This window comes from Athene noctua, chromosome 14 (genome assembly GCF_965140245.1).
Source record: "Athene noctua chromosome 14, bAthNoc1.hap1.1, whole genome shotgun sequence".
In the NCBI taxonomy this organism is placed as follows: Eukaryota; Metazoa; Chordata; class Aves; order Strigiformes; family Strigidae; genus Athene; species Athene noctua.
In genome coordinates this window covers 15,223,381-15,244,259 of record NC_134050.1, presented here as the reverse complement: position 1 = coordinate 15,244,259, position 20,879 = coordinate 15,223,381, and the positions used below count along the sequence as shown (strand labels likewise).

Here is a 20,879-nt window from a genome sequence, read left to right as displayed (position 1 = left end):
CTGTTTGAAACTGCAGTTCTCTTAGCAATTGTGGTTTTGATTGGATACTCCAAAGACACTGGTTTACATTTTTGTGGGCTGGCGATTGCGTATGACATAAGGGATTAAAACAGCAGTAATTTGATACCATGAGATTAGTTCTGAGTTTTATGTTCTGAATGCTGCTTCCTTCCAGTGTACAATTTATCTTTTCCTGCTTTGTAGGAAAAGGTAATCATGGGCAGAACTAATGTGTGATGGTTCTTTCTGGGTCTATACTGAAGGCTGAATTGCGGAAGTGGAGGAAAAAACATTTGTCTGTCGTGGTATTTTTCCTCAAAATTTCCTCCTCTGGTTCAGCAAAATCTGGCCAAATTCTAATGCAACGGGTCACTGCTGAGAGCTCGGGAACTGTTACGCTTGCAGCTTAATCTTAACTGATAATGATGTTGTCAAATAAATTACCTTCTGTAAAGGAGTCACTGATCCAGTGAATCTTTAATTTTTCAATTCAGTAATGATATACATGTTTCTCCTTATAGAAGTAAACATAAAACTAATTGTAAACCTTAGACTCCTGAAAAATCTATCTTCTACACATGGCTTTGCTGGCCATAGGAATTTGTGGGTATTTAAATAATGTGTTATCTTTGAGTTGCAGAAAGACAATGGGACCACTGGCATGCTGACAGAAAATGTGCTTCTCCAAGAAATTGAAGGGCAGAATCAAGAACGGTCAGCTTTTTCTCAAGCAGTTACAAAGTAAGAAATTACTGAACGTGAATTAGCTTTTTAGAAGGGAAAAAAAGCACTAAACTTATTTTCAGTTAGGTCGACAGGGCTTGTCCTACGTTTTTTGCTTGATGGGACAGATTTCAGTATGTGTCCTCTTCCATTTTCTTATCTCAGTTTTTCCTAGTTTTGTCTTGTTTTTTTTCAAGAATGCCACAGAGTTGTGAAGGTGATCACTACTAAGGTTTTTGGATTATCATATCTCTTCTTTATTCTTTCTGTCCTGTGACTTTCCTCGTGCTTTTCTACTTGTTTTTGTAATACTTTTTTATCCTCAAACTGTTTTTCTGTATTTCAGTATATTTGTAGCTCCTTCTTCTATCTATTTTTAATACAATTTCTTTTGAAAGAATTTGAAGCATTTTTCTTTCTTAGTTGATGCATCTCACTAAATCCTGTCACTCAATGGCTTTCTAACCCTTAAATGTTCGGATCGCTATTGCTTCCACAACTGGAATTCTGTAACAAATAAAACCTTCAGACTTGATCTTCTTTTGATCAGGTGGTGACGTTTCTTAAAGGTCACACCAAAGAGGATGGGACTTGATAACCCGGAATGCTCCATCTGTTATTTTGCTTACTGCCACAATTTAATGAGAGGGATTTTTAGTTTTTCTTTTTGCTTTCTTCCTAGAGAAGATAAACTAGGAGTCTTGCTTTTTTTCCTCTCAAGATTCAAGAAATAATGGGGGAAGTAGAGAATCTGAAGCATAACAGTAACTTTTAAAAACAGGAATGTTTATGAAATGAAAAGCAAACTCCATTAAACAGATGAGAAGTCATATACCTGTGAAACTTACTGATGAACAACATTAAGACAAAACTTGCATAAAATAGGCTTGTTGCAACAGTTTCTAGTTAAATCTAATTGTTGCTCTTTCAAGACTCAGTGCTTAAAATGCTGATTTTAACTGGACAACTCTTGCTAGGGGGATTTTTTTTCCCCACCCATTCATGCTATTGTCAGGAATCAAGATGATGAAATAGATGACTGTTATAGATGAGTTCTGTTCTTAATCTCCTTTAATACTACTTTAATGTTGGAAGAAGGTTAAGGTTAAATTATTTTATCCATGTTAAATCGTAGAAAATAAAAAGCAGCTATTGAAGTACCATCTGGTCATTACTAGATGAATGTTTTACACTGTTTGTGTCTTGAATAAAAGCTCTTCCCTTCCTTTAGGCCTTTTTCTCAACTTCCACAACTTGGAATAACTACCTTCTGCATAGTATCTAAATTCAAATTAGACTTCCAAAAATTGAAAGATGTAAAGCGTTTTGTGGTCTTACGTGCAGAAAACAAATTATGCTTTTTTTTTTTTTTTCTTAAACCCATTTTCAGCAAATGCTATGGATTAGCTTTTTAACAACTGTTTTAGTGTTTAGCTTCTACAGAAGCTGGATATGGCCTGTAAGCAGTGACCTATTAAACATTTTAATCTATATGGAAAACTTGACTAATTACAAGCTAGGTGTTTTCCCCCCATCTACTGCTTGTATAATTATTGTGGGCAGTGTTCTGTTAAGAGTAGAAAAATTAAATGGTATTTTGTACATATAATTTAGGTAAAGAGCAAAAGGTAGTCTTTACTATTCGGGCTTGTGGTTATTACCATCTTTGCCTTAGTTTTAGACTTATCTATTGCAATGTTTCATAAACTTTCTCTGCTTTCAGATTGAGGACCAAGTTTCCTTACACCAATCAGCAAGCAAATCCAGGCTTTGTGCTGAGTCCAATCATGCTTCAAAGAAATATAAGTGGGGAGAGTGCCAGTATCAAGGTTTCTATAGAAATTGAAGAATTCCAGCAACCAGTAACTTTTACATGTGATGGTATGTTTCTGCTATTTTAAACTGGAGTTTGCTTGTAAGACTTAAAATGGTGGGTTAAGACTGTACACTCAGTCTAGGCCGATGGCTTTCAGTTTTTGTAACCCCTGGGTCTCAGGTGCGTGGATTGCTTGTGGGGAATGTGGAAAAGGTAACCAAAGAACCAACCTAATTCTGGGTCAGTGCCTCCATCAGGAAAATATTTGGAAGCTGACGAAGTGAAACATTTTTTTAAAAAAAGGAATGCCAGGCAAACCAGAAACACTATCTACAGCTGGGAATGTTAAAACTGTTTTTCAAGACTTTGACCTACTTTATGGTAATTGAGGGGATGATGACATCAGGACTGAAATTCTTAACTTTTAATTTAATTCTTTATTTCAACACTCTAACATGTGTCTTAAACTCTTGCAGGTTATCTAAAAATTCAGACAAATTGCTGTTGGGAAATAAGAATTCAGTGTTTATTATATATTACTTGACTTCAATACTTGCTTATGAACACCAACACTAAAACAATACTGTTGTGATGTGCCACAACTAGCTGGCCCAGTTTTGTGGGTAACCAGGAGTATTAGTTTGGGGTGGAACTTTTAGGTTTGCCGTGTACAGAAACTTACATTCTCTGTGCAGTCAAGACCGCACAGAATGTTTGTGTTAAAGGCTGTAACTCTGGATGCTGTCAACTTTGGCAGTTCTTGATAAAGTAACTGATAATAAATTACCTCAGAAGGAGCTTACTTTTTAGCTTCTCTGCTGCTGTAGTCTCAGCCCTTGCGAGGGTTCCTGTTCCCAGGCCGTGTCACCTGGTAGTGGATCTGTGCTGTGATGTTTTATCATTTGGTTATCTGTAACAGCGAGTTGCTCTATTACTCACTTAAACTAGCTGCTCTGTTGGAAAGCAAGCTCTCAATGCATAAGTTTTTTCATTCCATTTAATTTCTGGGCCTTATAGTTATTCTGCTGTGATTTAATACTCTTGTTAAGTAGTGAGGGGATTGTAAGTGTAGCTTAGGAAGGGTTTCTGCTCTTCATCCTTAAGATTACATTTTCCTAATATTACAGGCTTAATCTTTTCCTGTGAAAGTCTTTGGTAGTGTAACTAAAATGTAACGACTTCAGCCCTTGATTTCTAGTTTTGTGAGTACTTTGGAACATGTTTTACATTCTAGCCCCACATATCTCAGTCTTTGCACTCTGGTCTCCTTTTTTCTGATGCTGAAACGAATCACAGGTAAACTACTTGTCTTCTGTAGCTAGTGAAATACCGGTATTGGTAGCTCACGTGACTAGTAATATGCATAGTTAATGTTATTCTCTTCCTTTAATTCCTTCTGATCTTGGTCAGATTGTTGCAGGCCTTAGCATCCTAATGCTGGAACTACTTTAGTATGGTTTTCAGTCCTGCTCAGAAGGAACTGCAGCCTTTCAGTGTTCTGACAACCCTGTGTTAGAAAGGAGCCAGGAGGGAGACAGATGAATTTTAGAGCTTATTTGGGTATACATATTCATTTTTGTATCCATTTATTAGACTTTACAGGGAAGTACAAGTCTACTTGAGCGATCACTGAGTGTCAGCAAGAAAGAAATGTGTCTCAATAAGACAGAGGGCGAGGAAAAGGGTGGTAACATTATCTTTGTGTTACTCCACTAGGCTTTGCAGGACTGTCAGACCTTCACCAATGCAGCCTGTGACTATAGCCCATAAACTCTTACTGTATCTTTTTTCCTCTATCAGCCACCCTATTCTTTGCTGAAGGTAGTACAGCAGTTTCACTCATAAATAGTGTTTCTGCGTTCATACTTCTTGTCGTTCCTTGTTCTTGAATGCCATACTCATTCTTCATTTGCTATCAAATACTTCTATGCTTGTAATATTTAGTTATCTGTTAATGAGATGAACCAGTTGTGTTACCTTGTGGAAAATATTGTTGTGGCATTATCTCTCTTATCCACTACAGTAGTAGCATTTCTTTCTTAAAAAAAGATGATTTGGGAAAATTAGGAAGGTCCCTGGAGGGGGGGGGGTGGGGGTGCGGGTGGCAGGGTGGGGCACTTATTGATATTGTTTGCAAATGATTTTAAAAAGATCATAAAATGGGTAGGGAGGGGTAGAGATACACATTTCGTACTTAAAACATTTGTGGTCTTAAAACGTATCTGTATTTTTCATCGGTGATAGCTGGTGGCTGCAAGGGAGTGGATTTTGGGTTTGACTGGGATTATTTATTTTACTCTTTTGCTGGATGGAAGAGAAAGACTTTTCAAAAAAGCATTGGGAGACTGATGTGAAAGTACTGGTAGTTAAGAGTTGCTTTTTGTAAAGGCTTGGTGATGCTTACTGAACTATGATCTGTACAATGCAGAAACTGCCCTAGACCAAGTGGAAAGGAAAAAGAAAAAAGGCTTTCAGTAGGATTTGCCTCTGCTACAGCTGACACTTCCTCAAAAGCAGAACAAATAGAGAAGTTCCATGTCCAGCTCTTCAGATAATGTTTTTTAAACTTTAAACAGCTCTGGAATCATTTACCTATTTGATGTCCTTGATAAATAAGGCAAATTCATAATTAAAAAAAAAAAAGGCTATCCACATATAAAAACTTCTGGAAAACAGAGTGCAGGCTGCATTTGTACTTTTGGTAAAGTGACTACACAGTATCCTAATTTTAAAAAGGATTTGTTGATTTCTTTAACTACAGGCAGATTTTATAAGATGCCTTTCTTTGCAAGGAAAAAACTGAAGATTTCAAACTATGAAATTTAGGGGATTATAGAAGCATAAGAGTCTTCCCTACAAGTATAAAATAAATTTCATTAATAACTACAATTTATGAGTGCACAGTGGTTAATAACACTGGCTGTGGATTTGTATTTAACTTTTAGATGTAATTTCTTTAAACAGTGAGTTCCCCCGTTGAGCTTATAATAATGCAGGCACTTTGCTGGGTGCATGATGACTTGAGTGAAGTGGATATTGGCAGCTATATCCTGAAAGTCTGTGGCCAAGAAGAAGTTTTACAGAAGTAAGCAAACTCTTTTTCATTAGTATTTAACTTAATGACTTTTAGTGGTACAGTTACTGGGAAGTGTATCTTTAACAATTAACTATGTAAAAGCAGAAACCTTAAAGATGTAAAGGAGTCATACTTTGCACAAAGATCAGAAGTCTTTAGAGTGGCTCTGGATACAGAAAAGTAGGTTCTCAACACCTTCATAGAAATTGTTCTCATCTACCATCTGTTGTGTTGAACACAGTTTTTTTCAGATGCAGATTTCTAGAGCATTTCTGTAGATAGATGTTGTAGTTTTCAGCTGTTCTTTAAATCTGAGCAACCAGGAAAAAAAAAATCTACTGATTATTTCTGTTAATCTGAAATAATCGGGGGGAGTGAGGTGCTTGGGTTTTTTTTTTTTCAAAACTAATGCTTCACAAATCCCCATTAGTTTTCTGGATTAGAATATATGGTTTCAATGTTAGCCACTGTAGTTAAAAGCTTTGGCAAAAGTATGGGTATCTGTAATAGTATACTAAAAATTATTCTATAGAGGTAAAAATCAGGTCAAGAAGTGTGGTATAGAGAAGTTCCTTATTTTTGAGCAAACAGGTTGCCTTAAATATTCCATGTGAGTTTTTTGAAAGATACTGAACATTTTTAGTGTAACTATAGCTGTCCTTCTGTTTAACAGTAAGCACTGCATAGGAAGTCATGAATATATTCAGAACTGTCGGAAGTGGGATACAGAAATCAAACTGCAGCTCTTGACCCATAGTGTCATATGCAGAGATCTGGCACGAACAGTAAGTACCTCCTAAACTGCAGCAGCAATATAAGTCTTCAGGAAGTTGGGAGTTTGCATCAAAGTTAATGGATCTGAGGTGTACCCTTTCTGTGTTAATAACAAATTAGTATGTCTGCTTGGTGTTGGGAATTGTATTCAATTATACTAAGAGGAAGTGAAATTCATCCTGAATTTTTGCAAGGCAAATAATATAAATATGGATAACCTCTCTAACTAGACCAAGTACTGTAGCCGGAAAAAGTATGCATGAATTTGGACTAAACTTAAGGCCTGAAAGAGAAGAAGCAAATTTCAAAGTTAAATAAGTCAAGAACGTTTTTTGAGTTTAATTAGATATGTATCAGTCCATCAGAGGAAGGGAGGAATATTCAATATCTGCATAGTTAAGCACTTGATGCGCTTCCTTCCTCCTTCCCCCTGTCCCAATGTGTACATGTTTTGTAGACTATTAGTTATTTCTCTTCCCCTTTGAAGAGATCACCTTATATCTTTCCTCTTCTGCTCTACAAGTATTAGTAATGAAAATTCTAAAACAGTATTTCAAATTCTAGAAAGGTGAGAACTGGACTTAATGTCTATTACTTTATTGCAGGAAGATGATGACAGAACACCCATACATTTAACCAAACACCTCTACAAAGTAGAAAAGCCTTTCAGAGAACCTATTATAAGGTAGCGTTATGGCATTATTTTATTAATCAAGCCCACTGCAAAATTTCTGATCAAGGTTATGTTATGCTCATGTGCTTTTGTTCAATAACTGCTATTCCTTGCAGGTCTTCAATAGATGAGCTTCTTGATGTGTATCACAAGCAAGTTAACTTAGCTCTTAAAAATGAGGTAAGGTCATCATAAGTTGTTGCTGAACCCAAAGTAGCATGAGAAAGTTTACTAATGAGATAGCTGGAAATTAATTTGAGATCTGAACGAGCTATCAGATGTAAACAAGCTTGTCAAGCTGTCAAATGTAAATTTGGAATCATGGAGTTTTAGGTTGCTTTTTCATCTTCCTAGCTTTTCTTGCAAACTAATTATTACCTAGTCATCACAATTAGAATCGTATCTTCCAAGTCCTGGGGTGCAAAACGTTGGAAGAGATTAATTTAGGAGAATAATGAAAAAGTTTGTATCGGGACTATGTCAGTTGTCAGCCACGAATCATATATTGGTGACAGATAAAAATCTATACAAAAGTGAGCAGTAATAGGTGTGTACAATGGGAGGTATAACTGAAGCATGTTTGGAACATATACGTTTTACACAAAGTATAGTAACATCTTATTCTATACTACTGAATTAATTTAAAATACACTGTCAAAACCATTGTGTATTTCAGTGTATGACAGGCATCTTAAAACAGTTTGCATGTGGAGTAGTTCGAAGTGATTTCCCAAAGGCAAAAGCTAGCTGAAGATAACCTGCTTTACTCATTTCTAAAAGGAGAAGCTTAGTTTAACTCCTGATAGTAATGTGACTTGGAGACCTAAATTCTTAAACGTTAGATAACTAGGTTTCTTGAACAGTTTCTATATGAACAGTCTTGAAATGAATGACTGAGTGAAAACAAAAAGTATTATAATTATGTTTGTTTGCCTCTCCAGGAATGCAGGTCTCAACAAGCTAATGTCCACTATTTACATATTCCCTTAATGTTGTTTGATTCCCTTGGTGGTGATTCACCATGTTCTCAAGCATAGTTTTGAACACAGGCTGTTGTAGAAGAGTGAGATGTTATGCTCCTTGATATGGTGGTGGTTTTGTTTCTTTGCTCTTGCAGCTGCTTCAGCTTGCTTGTTTAACTGTGATTTCACAGGCTGAGGTGAGGAATGCAAAACATCCTAATTCAGGATTATGTTCTAATCTTTGTACAGTCATTTTGAGGTCAAGAGATGTAGCTTGTAGGTGATGATGATTAATCAGCAGTTGTTGCATTTGAAATTTTTTACTTCCTGAAGTGAATCCCTGAATTCTTCAATAAAACTGTCATTTTATTGAGATCAATTTGAGAGCCTGTGAGGAAAATAGCAGTGGAAATCTTGCTTTTCCTATCTCAAGACAGCTGTTATCTTCAAAGTGTTAGAGTTGAAAGTATGGCTTAAATATTTACAGTGTCTTCTGACTTCTCTGGTTATTTTCATACCAGGACAAAGTTAATTGTTGCCAGGTAACTCCTAATCCAGAAAAATTTTGATGCAGATGGCTTCCTTCTTATCCACTTGTAGGAAAGTCATGAGAATATGTCTGGGAGGGTGGGGGTTGGGAATCAGTTTACATTTTACCAAGAGGATGTTCACTAATCCCTCTTATTTAGTTTTAAGTGCTCATAAGTGATTGTGAAAGAAACCTATACATTAAGCCTTTTAAAAGTAAACAGTTATTTTGAAGCAAATATTTTAATTTTCTACTTTTTTTTTAAAAATGAAGACTTTGCTTATAATAAAAACCCCCAAGAAACCTAGGATAATTTAGATTAAAGTGGCTTTTCTTATATTTCAATAAAAGAAGGAGGGGAATATCAGGAGCATTTTGACTTTGCCTTAAGCAGCCTACCGGCATTTTAATTCTCTGATAAGTCGCTGAACTATCCATGTTAAGTGTATGACCCTCCCTTCCTTTCCTCCTCCAAGGTGACTGTTTGCAATTGCTTCATCTGGAAGAACCATTTAAATTAAATAATGTATAAGGCAAAAGTTGCAACAAACTTTTTCCAAAGTACATTGAAGTGAAGTAAAAATGATTAGGTTCCATGACAGAAGCTATACTGTAGTGTAATTTGAACCTATGTGTTTAAGAGGGCTGAAATTGAAACACTGCTTATTTAGCATTCCTTCCTCACACTAATTGAATATCATTTTTTAAACTACACTTTCTTTTTATGCCATGAGGGAATTTGAGCTTCATATTTTATTAGAAAATACTTGTTTGCCAACAGCTTAATAGAAAAATGGTTGGAAACCTCCAAATGTTTCCTGGGACCTTATTTTAGAATCTGTACTACTATGTTTTTGGCATTGATAACTGAGCTATAAGGAAGTTCTCAATACTGAGGCTTTTGTTTAATCGAATTGTTACACCACAGTTTAATATAATTGAGACATGCATCTCATAATGAAATTTTTGTGGTGATTCATTCTAAAAAAAAAATAAATTAATAATGGCATTCACAACTGATCAGATCAATCTGTTCTCTCATACATTCCTTATTAGAACCAGCATAAAGCAGTAGATCACGTAATTAAGACTGTCAGAAAAATCTGTTCCGCATTGGATTGTGTAGAGACTCCTGCAATAACAGAATCGGTAAAGAAGCTAAGGAGGGCTGTTAATCTTCCAAGGACTAAAAATGCTGAGGTAAACTTTCATGCTATAAATTACATTCCGAGGTATGCCTTTTAACTCTGAAAAGTATGATTTCATAATCTTTGGTAGTTGCAAATACCAGCAACAGTTCAGTCAGGGTTATGGTGGGATTTTCTTACCTGTCATCTTATATTTATTTTAACATCTTTGCTATTGATGCATTAATTTTTTGCTCTTGGAATCCTTTCCTGTTCTAAATGGCGACTTTTTAAAAAATAGTTTGAAAATGCTTTTTTCTGGCTCTGTAACTAGACTTGTGTCACAGCAGATTCCACTAAATCTGGCCAAGGGGAAACTGACAGCTAGCTCATGCCTTCTAAAATCAATTCTGTTATACTTAAAGGAGGAATCCACATCATGTATTTTCTGTGCATATTTATGTGAATACCATTGGCATCTTAACTCTTAACAGTTCATGCTTCTGCATTCCTGAACATATGAACAAAAATTAAACCTCTGAAATAACACGGATTTTGATGATAAAACTACCGTATGATAAACAGTTCACTTGAACAGAATTGGTCTCGAGTCATGTTGTCAAAAATAGTCATTAATTGGAGAAGTGTGCAAATAAAAAAGCTAAGTAGTCTTGTGATGCTGTTTCTGTTGTCCTGCTGCCATACTGGAGTGGTGATGCATGTGCTGTTCTATTTGCTTTTGGCTTCATCAGTTCAGTGATATATTTGTGTTACTGAGGTACTGAGGCAAAATGCACAAACCAAATGTAGCTGTCACGAGGCCTGAAATTCTTGCAGGTAAGTGCTGAACGCACATTAAGAAAACAGTGATATTTGGGTTTTGATAGGAGAAAGCTGTAGAAATAATTAGATTACAGTGTTACAGTAACTTCTGAAAATAATGCTATCCCCGGAGAATTTGAAAAAGCTACTTTTTTATCAATAAAACCCTGCAGTCCTCTTTTGATGAATGTTGGCTCAAACAGTGATGTGTATGAAGGCTTTCAGGATTGCTTTCAGAAATTAAATTGCTGTAAAGACTGGAGTCAGTTGCATTTAAACCTTATGTAAGATATTGTTTGATTTTTAATTTCTAATTTTTTCAAAGTAATTGTGGTTGAAAGAAGTGGCTGAAAAGTAAGAAAACAGTAGGTTGTCAAGTGAAAAATTACATGTAGTGCTGTTTCAACAATTTGGCATCCTGTCATCCAGAAGTACTTGGACTACTTGACAAGTATGGTAGAAACACAGTAGTTTTTCTGAAAGGAGAAAATGATGTGATTCCTCCTCCCCCCCAAGTTTCTGCACGTTTTTTATAAGGATGTGAAGTTTTTTGGTAGTTAAAACTTGATATTGACAAGATGCTCAGCTAGTACACTAAGTGTAAGGAGAGCTTTTGTTCTTCTGCAGCAGTTGTGGCAATCTTAGGCTTTCTCTGAAGTGTTATGAATTCACTGGATTTTGTTTTTAAATCACAAACTGAGTTTTCATTAGAAGTTTTAGGTTTATCAGAATTTGAATTTGGCATGAAACCCTTCCTTATTAGAAGGGAGTAAATTCCCATGATTTGTTTGTCACCTTTTGGCTTCAACGGTTGTCCTTGTTGAGACTAGACACTTCTGTAATACTGTATCATGTTTAGATTTCCATTTTAGCAGATCAAGGAGCAGACACAGCAGATAGTACGAAGTGACAGTACTTACTGTTCAGTTTTCTCAGTTTAACATTTTTTTATTCGGTAAATTTATAGTAACTCTGCCTACAAAAGATACCGTACCAAGTGCCACAAACAAAGCAGCTGTTCAGACTTAAATTACTGGGTAATAGAGCTAACAGCTTCTGCTTTCATCCGTAACAGCCCTGACCCGCTTTTATACTCAGAGAAGTTAGAGGATCCTGAGCAATATTTCAAAGTACTGTGTCTTTTAAGAGTTCATAAAGGATGTTAAAATAGCTGTGACACAACAGAACATGAGCTTTTGAACTTGGTGAATAGTTGCTGCATGGTGTGTAAATTGTGATGCTGTCAGTTAGCTCTTGAGGAACTTTGAGTAAAAAGATGTTACATAAACCCAAATATGGGCCTAATTCGGGTGTTTCATAACTTCTGCACAAGATACTTAAAAGCAATGAAAATGAATATGGGTTTCTTGGTACTGAAATTTGCTCTAACTTTACTCTGTAGATGTCCTTAAAGTGTGGTGATGACACTAGCAACAGCTCACCTGGTGAGTTAAGTTCTTCAATTTTATTTAAAAACTGCTTTCAGGTGGCTCTTTTAGGAAGATATGTATTAAAGATAAATTATAATTTAGTTTCACTGCAGCCTGAAAACCCTCTGAAAGTGAGTATAGACCAGTTAACAAGAGCAGTTGAGGCCCTTCTGCAACTCCACATGAATTCATGTAGCAGTTCTGCAGCAGTTTCTGCAAAAGACAGCAAGAGTACCAAGGAAGCATGGACTGCAACAGAACATCTCCAGTTCACAGTATTTGCTGCGCATGGAATTTCTCCTAGTTGGGTATCAAAGTAAGTAATTTATTAATAGTAAAATTTATCCTTTTATGGATATTTTTTTTAAAATATACTTTCTTTTCCTTGTCCAGTTATGAAAAGTACTACTTGATTTGTTCTCTGACCCATAATGGAAAAGATCTGTTTAAACCTGTTCAGTCCAAGAAGGTTGGCACATACAAGAACTTCTTCTACTTGATTAAATGGGATGAACTGTAAGTGACTTCAACATGTTAAAACTCACTAAAATATTTTGTTTTATCTAGTACCTACCTAACTTGCTGCTGAATACAGTCATTCAAGCAAGTTTTTGCTTCTGATTTCATTTGAAGTGTTGAAAGAACAATGTGTGAGACTTACTGACCAAAATCAGAAATATTTTTCTCAATAGTATTTCACTGTTCATTTGAAAAGTGGTAATGGAAATGCTGGACAAGTGCCCTGTGCTAATGTTTTTGTAGTATACAATTATAAGGAGTTGGGAAGGTCATAGCATTCCTTGTAATGGAAACAGTTTGTGCTGCTCAAAGAAGGATGAATAAAGCTGGCTTATAAGCACTGCTCAAATTATGTAAACGGGGAGGAAAAGCAACCCGTTTTTACTAACATTAATGCTGAATCTTTTTTTGTCCCAAACACTAGTAACAACTTTGTATCTGAATTTAAATATCTAATTTAGAATTATTTATATAAAGAGCAGATTCATAAGTACTTAAGAGTATCTGTCTATAGCATATGAGATTGTCTGGTTTGAGGTACTAAGCTTCAGTTGTTATTTATGGGTCAGGGGAAGAGGGTAGAAAGGAAGAAGGAAGTGCATGGAGAAGAGAAATAAGGAGAGGACGGCAGGTGATATCTGATAACTGAGACGGAAAAATTTTTTTTTCGCATCTATGCACAGCTTGCTCTATTCCACTTAATAGTTATCAGGCAGCTTGTCATAACTGGAGCATCAGGTGAGCTCTATGTTGTTGTATATCTGTTTTCCTGACAGTTTTTTAAAGCTCAGAGATAGACCCTGAGGATTACACAGAAAGTCTACAGTGCTGAATTATATCAGACCAGGAATGAGAGTTTCAGGTTCTAGAATAACTGCCTTTTAGAGAGTACTCCAACTACCTTTTTTCCGATGATGTAAAGGATTAATTGTAGACCTTTTGCTAGCAAGGACTAGTGTATTACAGCAAAAGATGTGTTAGATTGCTTATAAGCTGTGTAATATAGTTGTACTGTTCTAGTGTTACTGCCTTAGTGATATGCTGTGATCATTTTTAGAATGATATTTTGGTGTGTTACACAAAATCAAACGACAATTTAAGGAATAAAAACAGTGTAAACAAAACATTTTGAATTAGTGAGGTGTATGCTTCTCAGCTGCTTTCTTTATGGGTGCTGTTTTTGTAACATTTGAATTTGGCTTTCAGTAGTTCTTAATAGGCCTTTAATTAGGATGGGAAACTGTTGTCAGCTGACTCTAAATCTGAGAGGTTAGGAGACAGCTAACATGGAATTGTGTGTGTCCTCACAGTGAATAGAGCGGGAAGACTGGTTACGCTGGACAGTGCAGTTCTGTGTTAGGAATGTGATTTAATAGACAGAGATTAAAAAGTGTTGTTCCAAATCTGGCTCCAGTGCTGAAGTGTAATCTAGCAGATTTTGCAAGCCATTGGTACAGGAGATAGTGGAGTGAAATATAATTGCATAAAAATGTAACACTTGTTCTTCAATATTAATTAGCTTTTTGAAAGCCATAGGCATCAACAGATTACGTGGATAAACCTGTAATTTACTAACCGTCTTTCCTCTGACTGACTTTTAATACTTCTATTTTACAGAATAATTTTCCCCATCCAGATTTCACAGCTGCCTTTGGAATCAGTTTTATGTCTGACTTTGTTTGGAATACTAAATCAAAGTAGTGGGAGTTCTCCTGACTCAAATAAGCAGAGAAAGGGCCCAGAAATTTTGGGTCAGGTTTCTCTACCTCTTTTTGATTTTAGGCGGTAAGTCTCCAAAATATGGGTAAGATTATTAATAATATTTACTCTATATAAAGCTTACTCCATTTCCATAACTATAGAAACTTCTCTGCTATTGAATATAGTAGGTCTTGATAAAGATAAGAATCGTGAACTATATTATTACAGAAATAATACCTTCAGGTAAAGAGTGTACAAAGCACAGTCTTGTGTTATAGTATTTCCATCTAACTGCCTGGAAAAAATTGACTGCTGGAGGAAGTTGAATATTGTTTGGATGAAAGTGGTTTTATTTGCATGATATTTTCATAATAATGTGGACCAAAAGAGGTCACATGTTCTGTAAGGATGCAGCAATTGAGTATGTAAGCATAACTCAAGTCAGGGAATCCACTGACATTCCACTCAGTTGCCCTAAAAGACATATGCAGTGAAAGTATCTGCAGGTGGCACTGTCTATGGAATTGACAGCTTTCCTTCTACTGAAGGACTGTGCTCCTGGTAGGTGGCATTTCATGAATTCTGATGTCCGAGTAGAAGATCCAAAAGTACATTATATTGGCTAGAGGCAGTTCAGTCAGTATTCACATATTTTAGCAGATAAAGTGTAAACATGAAGTTCTCAGCCAGTTCATGAACCATGGTGATAGAGAATGCAACTTGTACAAAAGTGTTCGCAGCAAGCCTTGTATTCATCAGCAATCATGTCCAGTGCAATACAATACAGAAAAGAATCCTGACAGCTGGTAAACAATGTGCTAAGCTTCCATCATATCACTGGGAAAGAAGCACTTTTGCCTTAAAACCTTCTTAAGATAGGAAAGAATAGCACTTACCTTAACCCAGTCCTGTTTATAGAACTAAATATGGTGATGGCTCAAATTTTTAGAAATAAAAGATCATTAATTTAATGGCTGCAGTATTTCTGAGTACTACTATTCTTTAGAGACATCTCTTCCTTGGCTGCAGAATATTCAGTGCTGCATGTTTCCTAAGTTTACATGTACAGGAGCCAAACTGGAGAATTTTGGATAATTTTTTTTTCTTTAATCCTTTTAAAAAATCCTAAATCTGATAATAGGGTGGCAATATATAAGCCAGTAAGAGAATCAAAATACTCTTTTAAAATTTAGATATATTTTAAAATACAGGTGTACTTTCATAGATAGGGAAAATAAGCCATTTCTTTCATCAGCCTGTTTCTGAGTAATAGAGATCCCAGGATGTTCTGAAATTACTCCTTTTGATTCAGAGTTGGACTTACTAAAAAATTTAAAGAGATAATTGACTACTGTGTAAAATTTATGGCATACTTCTAGCTTGAACTGGCCTTCTTCCAAGTACAGCTGCCTCATCCTGCTATACTTTTTTTCCTAAGAATGAAAACCCTACTGTAACTTTCCTCAGTTAAGTGTTCCTAGATTTGTTCAAGTTGCCTTGTCCTCAAAACTTCCATTATGAAGCGTATTCCAAAACACTTATCACATTGGTAGCTATTCAGTGAAACATTAACCAGTAGACTTGAACCATGGATGCCAGAGTTAAGCATGATGTTGTAGAAGTGATCACACCATTGCAGAATAGCATCAGGATTTATGCTTAAGATTTCATATTATTTCCTATTTATATGTGCTTCTGACTTCTAGGTCTTACTGGAAGCTTAAATTATGTAATTGCCAACCAGGGCTGCAGAAAGATAATCAAGTCTTTCCTGAACAGTTACTCCTATGTATTACTTATGTCTGTTTCCATGTGGTTTGCATCCTCTGGTTCTAGATTTGGTTCTACTTGTTCCACTTCCCCTTTTGTATGGTGACAATTCCTACAGCTTAGGGGTGCGTGAGAGTTTAGGCTTTCCTGCATTGCAAAGATGGCCTGCAGCTGCTTTCAGTCACCACTGAAACTTGGATTTCTTTTTATAAATTACGCTTACTTCAGTATTCTGTTTAAATGTGGCATTTAAGTCTCCTGTATAAATACCACATATCACAGTATTTGATTGAAAACATAGCTTTTGTTTTGATCTGAATTGCAAATTGATCTTGTCTTCATGCTGCATGGTGTTCTCATAGTAGTTAGTTTGGAGAAAAAAACTGTATTTTCTGTTTATGCAGAGCACTACAATAGAATGTGTTGTGCCAGGGTTTACTGAATGGCCTGTATATGGCAGCTGTGGAGATGCTGGTGGTCTAATCCACTTGCAATGTACACAATTAAATCCAGACCTAGGTAATTAAAAATACCAGCCAGGTATTCCAGTTATAGTTGAGAATACCCTCAATAGCAGGCAGGAGCTAAAACTTGTAGCTAACCAAAACACAGAAAGAATAAAAGGTCATATATGTGCTTTGGAAGGATCTGTAGTCAAATTAAAATCCCTTCAGATAAAGTGTCTGTGGAGTGCCTTAAAATATCTTTACTCGAGGATGAGACAGAAGGCTGTGGCAAGTATATTAAACTAGAGAATTATTAAAAAGAACAAGCTGTTCAGTTACACTTCAGTGGCATGATTGAGTAATCTTAATTGGCATCATAAGTTCCCAGATAATCAATATTCACATATAAAGAACTGTTCTTTGAAACACATATAAACCCTAAAACATCTTTCAAAATATACTAAAAGCTTTACCTTCAAGCAGTCTTCTGAGACTGTATTTTGATTTTAAAGACCGATAGAGGTTTTCTGTGCCTAACATTTTTTATTTTAATCTGAATACTTATGAAGTATCCTCAGTTGTGCCTTACTACAGTTGGAAGCGGTATTAATATTGGGGATAAACTGGCAAATACGAATGTCATCTGATACGTGCTTGCAGAATCTCGTAATGTGGAAAGTCCAGGCAAATGACGATGTCTGTAATATTCATATATCTGTGCCTTTTTTTCTGAGTGTAAGCGGGGGATGGTGGTGGTGTTCAATTTATTCCTCAGAGGCAAAAGTACTCCTTTTCTCCCTTAAGAAATAGGGAGCACTTAATGTAGCTGTGTCAGCACTGAACTTTTCCTCTGTCTTTTCCACCTAACAGTTGTATGCAGTTTTAAAGGACTTAAAAGTACAGAAGACATCCAGTGAAAGAAATAAATTAATGTCACAGTTACCATAATTGCCTTTTTTAAACTCTAAACTGTATTGGCTAGTACAGTTTGATTTCCTGTGTTCTTTTCTGAACATCAGTTGAAATACTCATCATAAGACATTTTCTTATCTCTGCAGTAGAAACAAATAGTCAGTTTGAACTATTCTCCTATACCACACCGATACTTTTGAATTGTTTCTTTGTAGTGACCATTGGTCTTCTCCAGATAGTATTTTAATAACTAATATCTTGTTGAAGTAAACAGATTGTGACAGTAATACCTGTACATGCTTTTTTCTCAGATTGTTAACTTGTGGGACAAAGCTCTTGCAACTCTGGACCTCGTCACATCCACATCATGCGCCAGGGATGGCCAGTAAGAAAGGAAATATGGAAAGAATAGTATTGCAGGTTATATATAATTCTGACTTGATCTGACTATGTTTCATTGGAATAATGTGACTTTAACTCTTACATGAGTGGTAGTAGATCAATTAATGTTTTGGGGCGAGTGTAAATATTGCTAAGTCGTATTTGAAAGCCCGTATAGAATAGTGATTAATAAGTGTTAAGGGCAAAGAATGAAAAGCTGCTGTAAGTGTATACAAGTCCCTGTTGAATCGTTATCTTGAAGTAAGAAATCGGAGATGCCTTGGAAGGACATGCTATCAGTACTGGGAGAGAACATTTTTGAAAAGTAGTCTACAGAAATGTATGCCGAGATGGGAGTTGTCTAGACCCAAACAACAGAACATAAGCACCTCTCATTCTAAATTCAGAGTCCAAATTTCTCTCAGAAGAGAAGGCACCTTGTTAGGCATGACTTAGCAATCCCAAAACATGGTCAGTACTGTTCTTAAGGACTTGCATCATCTCTTTCTTTTTTTTAGATTGACTTCCCATCCCATGCTTTTGATATTGAATATAAAATTCCTCAAGCTGCAAAGACTACTGTGCATCATTCCATAGAAACTTTAGAAAAACCTTTGAGAGAACGTCTCCTTGCCATTCTCTCAAAGGATAACACTATTGGGTATGTTTGTCTCTTTTTAGCTATGGTCTCTTTGTACATTACAATTTGTGGCGAGGGTATGGAATGCTTATTTATTCTTAAATTTCTTTAATATGGTTCTATATATTTTTGAAGACCTGTGGCGACTTAAACAAGAGTTTGAATTAAACTTGCAACATAATGGTGCTGACTTAATTTACATGTGGTTTCCATGGCCGGTGTCATAATATTCTCCTGTCACAACACTTGCCACCCTTTTGGCTGCCTCTTATATATGCCTATTCCTGCTTGGCAGTTCTTCAGTTACAGGGAGCAGTGGCAGTTTCAGCAGTGGCTGTTGGTATGCCATGGAAGCTGTTCTGGCAGGCCTTCCCACTCATCTGCACCAAACTAACACTAACATTTTGGTTTATTTCAGATTATACTAAAACTTATTTTTGTTCTGCCCAAATTATAACTTTGAACAACTGTTTCCGTAATGTTTGAGGCTTTATTTTGCTGCTTGCTATGACTTCTTTGGATGAAATAGCCATTTTAATTTCATTCAATTTTGTGTGTTAAATTATGTTTTAAAAATTTCTGTGAATTGTGTGGTACTAAATATGTATATACAACGAGCAGTTGCATTGGGGTTATTCAGGTGATGGTCTGTAATGTATGTTATAAACTGAAATTAACTTTTGTCTACAGGCTATCAAAAGAAGATAAAGAATTTTTGTGGGAGAAGAGGCATTATTGTCATAGTCATACTAGTAGCCTACCAAAAATACTGGTTAGTGCCCCTCACTGGGACTGGGCAAGTCTTCCAGAAATATATTCATTACTTCAGCAGTGGCCTCCTTTATCACCCTTAGCTGCACTGGAACTACTTGATTCAAAGTAAGGAAAACAATGTAAATAAGTTCTCTGTGTGTTGTGCATTAAATAACTTCTCAGTAGAAGATTCTGAATGGTGTTCTTGTGGAAAATATTGCTGAATTTCTTGTATCAAAAACTAAATTTTCTTAAAATTTTGAAGAACACATGCTTGCTTTTTTCATGTAGGTTTAACCAAGTCTCGTAGTAAAAGAACAGCAATAGCAGTTAGGATTCTGAAATCTAATTTCCAGTAGGAGAGCAAGCTATACAGCCAAGCTATCAAGACTGCAGTTTTGAGAGATAGCATATTTGTCCTAAACATGCACTTGTGTTTGCATCTTAGGTAGTGAAGGGCCTCAAACTTGTTGGTCCTTTATTGAGCCATTAAAGACTTTATATTCATTCTTTTGTATCTAGTTGATCCCAGAAAAGAAAAGACAAATCTTACATGAACAGAATAAACTAAATGTGGATTTGTGGTAACTTTCTAGGTTTGCTGATCAGGAAGTACGAAATACAGCTGTGAACTGGATAGAGACATTAAGTGATGATGAGTTAACAGATTTCCTTCCTCAGTTTGTGCAGGTAGGACTTTCTGCCTACACTGAAGTTTGAACTTTTTTGCTCTTGAAAACCCAAAGGAATTGCTGATTACTAGTAGCAGAACTACAACTGCAAGTCTCTATGCTTAATAAACTTAATGCGTGGTATGGAAAACAATTTGATTAAATAATTGCTTTGTGATTGCTCTATGGATTTGTGGTGATTCTGTCTGTGCATTAGTCGTAAAATTTCAGTCTTCATCTAGAATTAAATCCACTTTCATTTTCTTTGTATTTAGGCATTGAAGTATGAAACCTACCTGGACAGTGCTCTTGTCAAATTTCTTTTGGCTCGGGCACTGGGAAGCATTCGAATAGCACACTACCTATATTGGTAAGATGTTCTTTGTTCCATTGTTCACGTAACATTGACTGTAAGATTAATATTGCCAGAAAAAAAAAAAAGCGTTCTTAATATCACAGTTCATAAGAATGTTATGATTGGAGAGTATACAATATGTAGATCCTGGTTCTGTCATGAAAACAGACAGTGTCTCTGAGGCACAAACTTCTTTCTTTTTATTTCCTATATATCAGTAACTTTGGATATATATAGTACTGATTCATTAAAATATTTGAATGTCTTAGTATTGTATTGTTTGCAGTATTTTCCTTAGGAAAATTTAACTTAAATCCTGTATTTCAGGCTTCTTAAGGATACGCTGTATGATACAAAGTTTGGTGTAAGGTATGAGCAAATTCTTGGAGCTTTTCTTTCAGTCTGTGGAAAAAGGCTGAGGGAAGAGCTCGAGAAGCAGACCAGACTGGTTCAGCTTTTTGGAATGGTGGCAGAAAGAGTAAAGCAAACAAGTGGATCTGCTCGTCAGGTGTGTGTATATGTTTTTAATATTCTTTAGGAAGATTAGACTGAGTATACCCTGAAAACAATGCACTCAATTGCTTTATTGCTTTTTTTTTTAGTCTAAGTTCAATAAAATGTTCTATATAATACATAAGAAGGTCTAAGAATCTATTGCTCTGCGTTTTACAAAGATAATGGCTTAATGAGGTTGATATTTCAGATGACATCAGATTTGACAAGAACGTTAGATTGTGTGAGGTGATAGGGTAAGAAAGTAGAATGGTTTCTGTGTACAGTAAACTGGAATTGTATTTAA

At 35.8% G+C, this 20,879-nt stretch overlaps 1 protein-coding gene across 4 annotated transcripts in view; it reads left to right on the top strand.

Moving 5' to 3' along the window:
• The window catches only part of PIK3C2A (phosphatidylinositol-4-phosphate 3-kinase catalytic subunit type 2 alpha), a 52,712-nt gene that overhangs the window by 17,408 nt on the left and 14,425 nt on the right, over positions 1-20,879 (top strand). For 2 of the 4 annotated variants that reach the window (XM_074918587.1, XM_074918588.1), the window contains exons 3-19: positions 635-741; positions 2,447-2,604; positions 5,504-5,624; positions 6,289-6,400; positions 6,995-7,074; positions 7,179-7,242; positions 9,610-9,753; positions 11,905-11,947; positions 12,035-12,248; positions 12,326-12,448; positions 14,069-14,236; positions 17,592-17,700; positions 18,180-18,322; positions 18,992-19,180; positions 19,651-19,744; positions 20,001-20,095; positions 20,408-20,588. In XM_074918587.1, the coding sequence (XP_074774688.1) occupies positions 635-741; positions 2,447-2,604; positions 5,504-5,624; positions 6,289-6,400; positions 6,995-7,074; positions 7,179-7,242; positions 9,610-9,753; positions 11,905-11,947; positions 12,035-12,248; positions 12,326-12,448; positions 14,069-14,236; positions 17,592-17,700; positions 18,180-18,322; positions 18,992-19,180; positions 19,651-19,744; positions 20,001-20,095; positions 20,408-20,588 (2,145 nt within the window). The remainder of the gene's footprint in view (positions 1-634; positions 742-2,446; positions 2,605-5,503; positions 5,625-6,288; positions 6,401-6,994; positions 7,075-7,178; positions 7,243-9,609; positions 9,754-11,904; positions 11,948-12,034; positions 12,249-12,325; positions 12,449-14,068; positions 14,237-17,591; positions 17,701-18,179; positions 18,323-18,991; positions 19,181-19,650; positions 19,745-20,000; positions 20,096-20,407; positions 20,589-20,879) is intronic. The other 2 variants (XM_074918589.1, XM_074918590.1) reach the window with 2 other exon arrangements.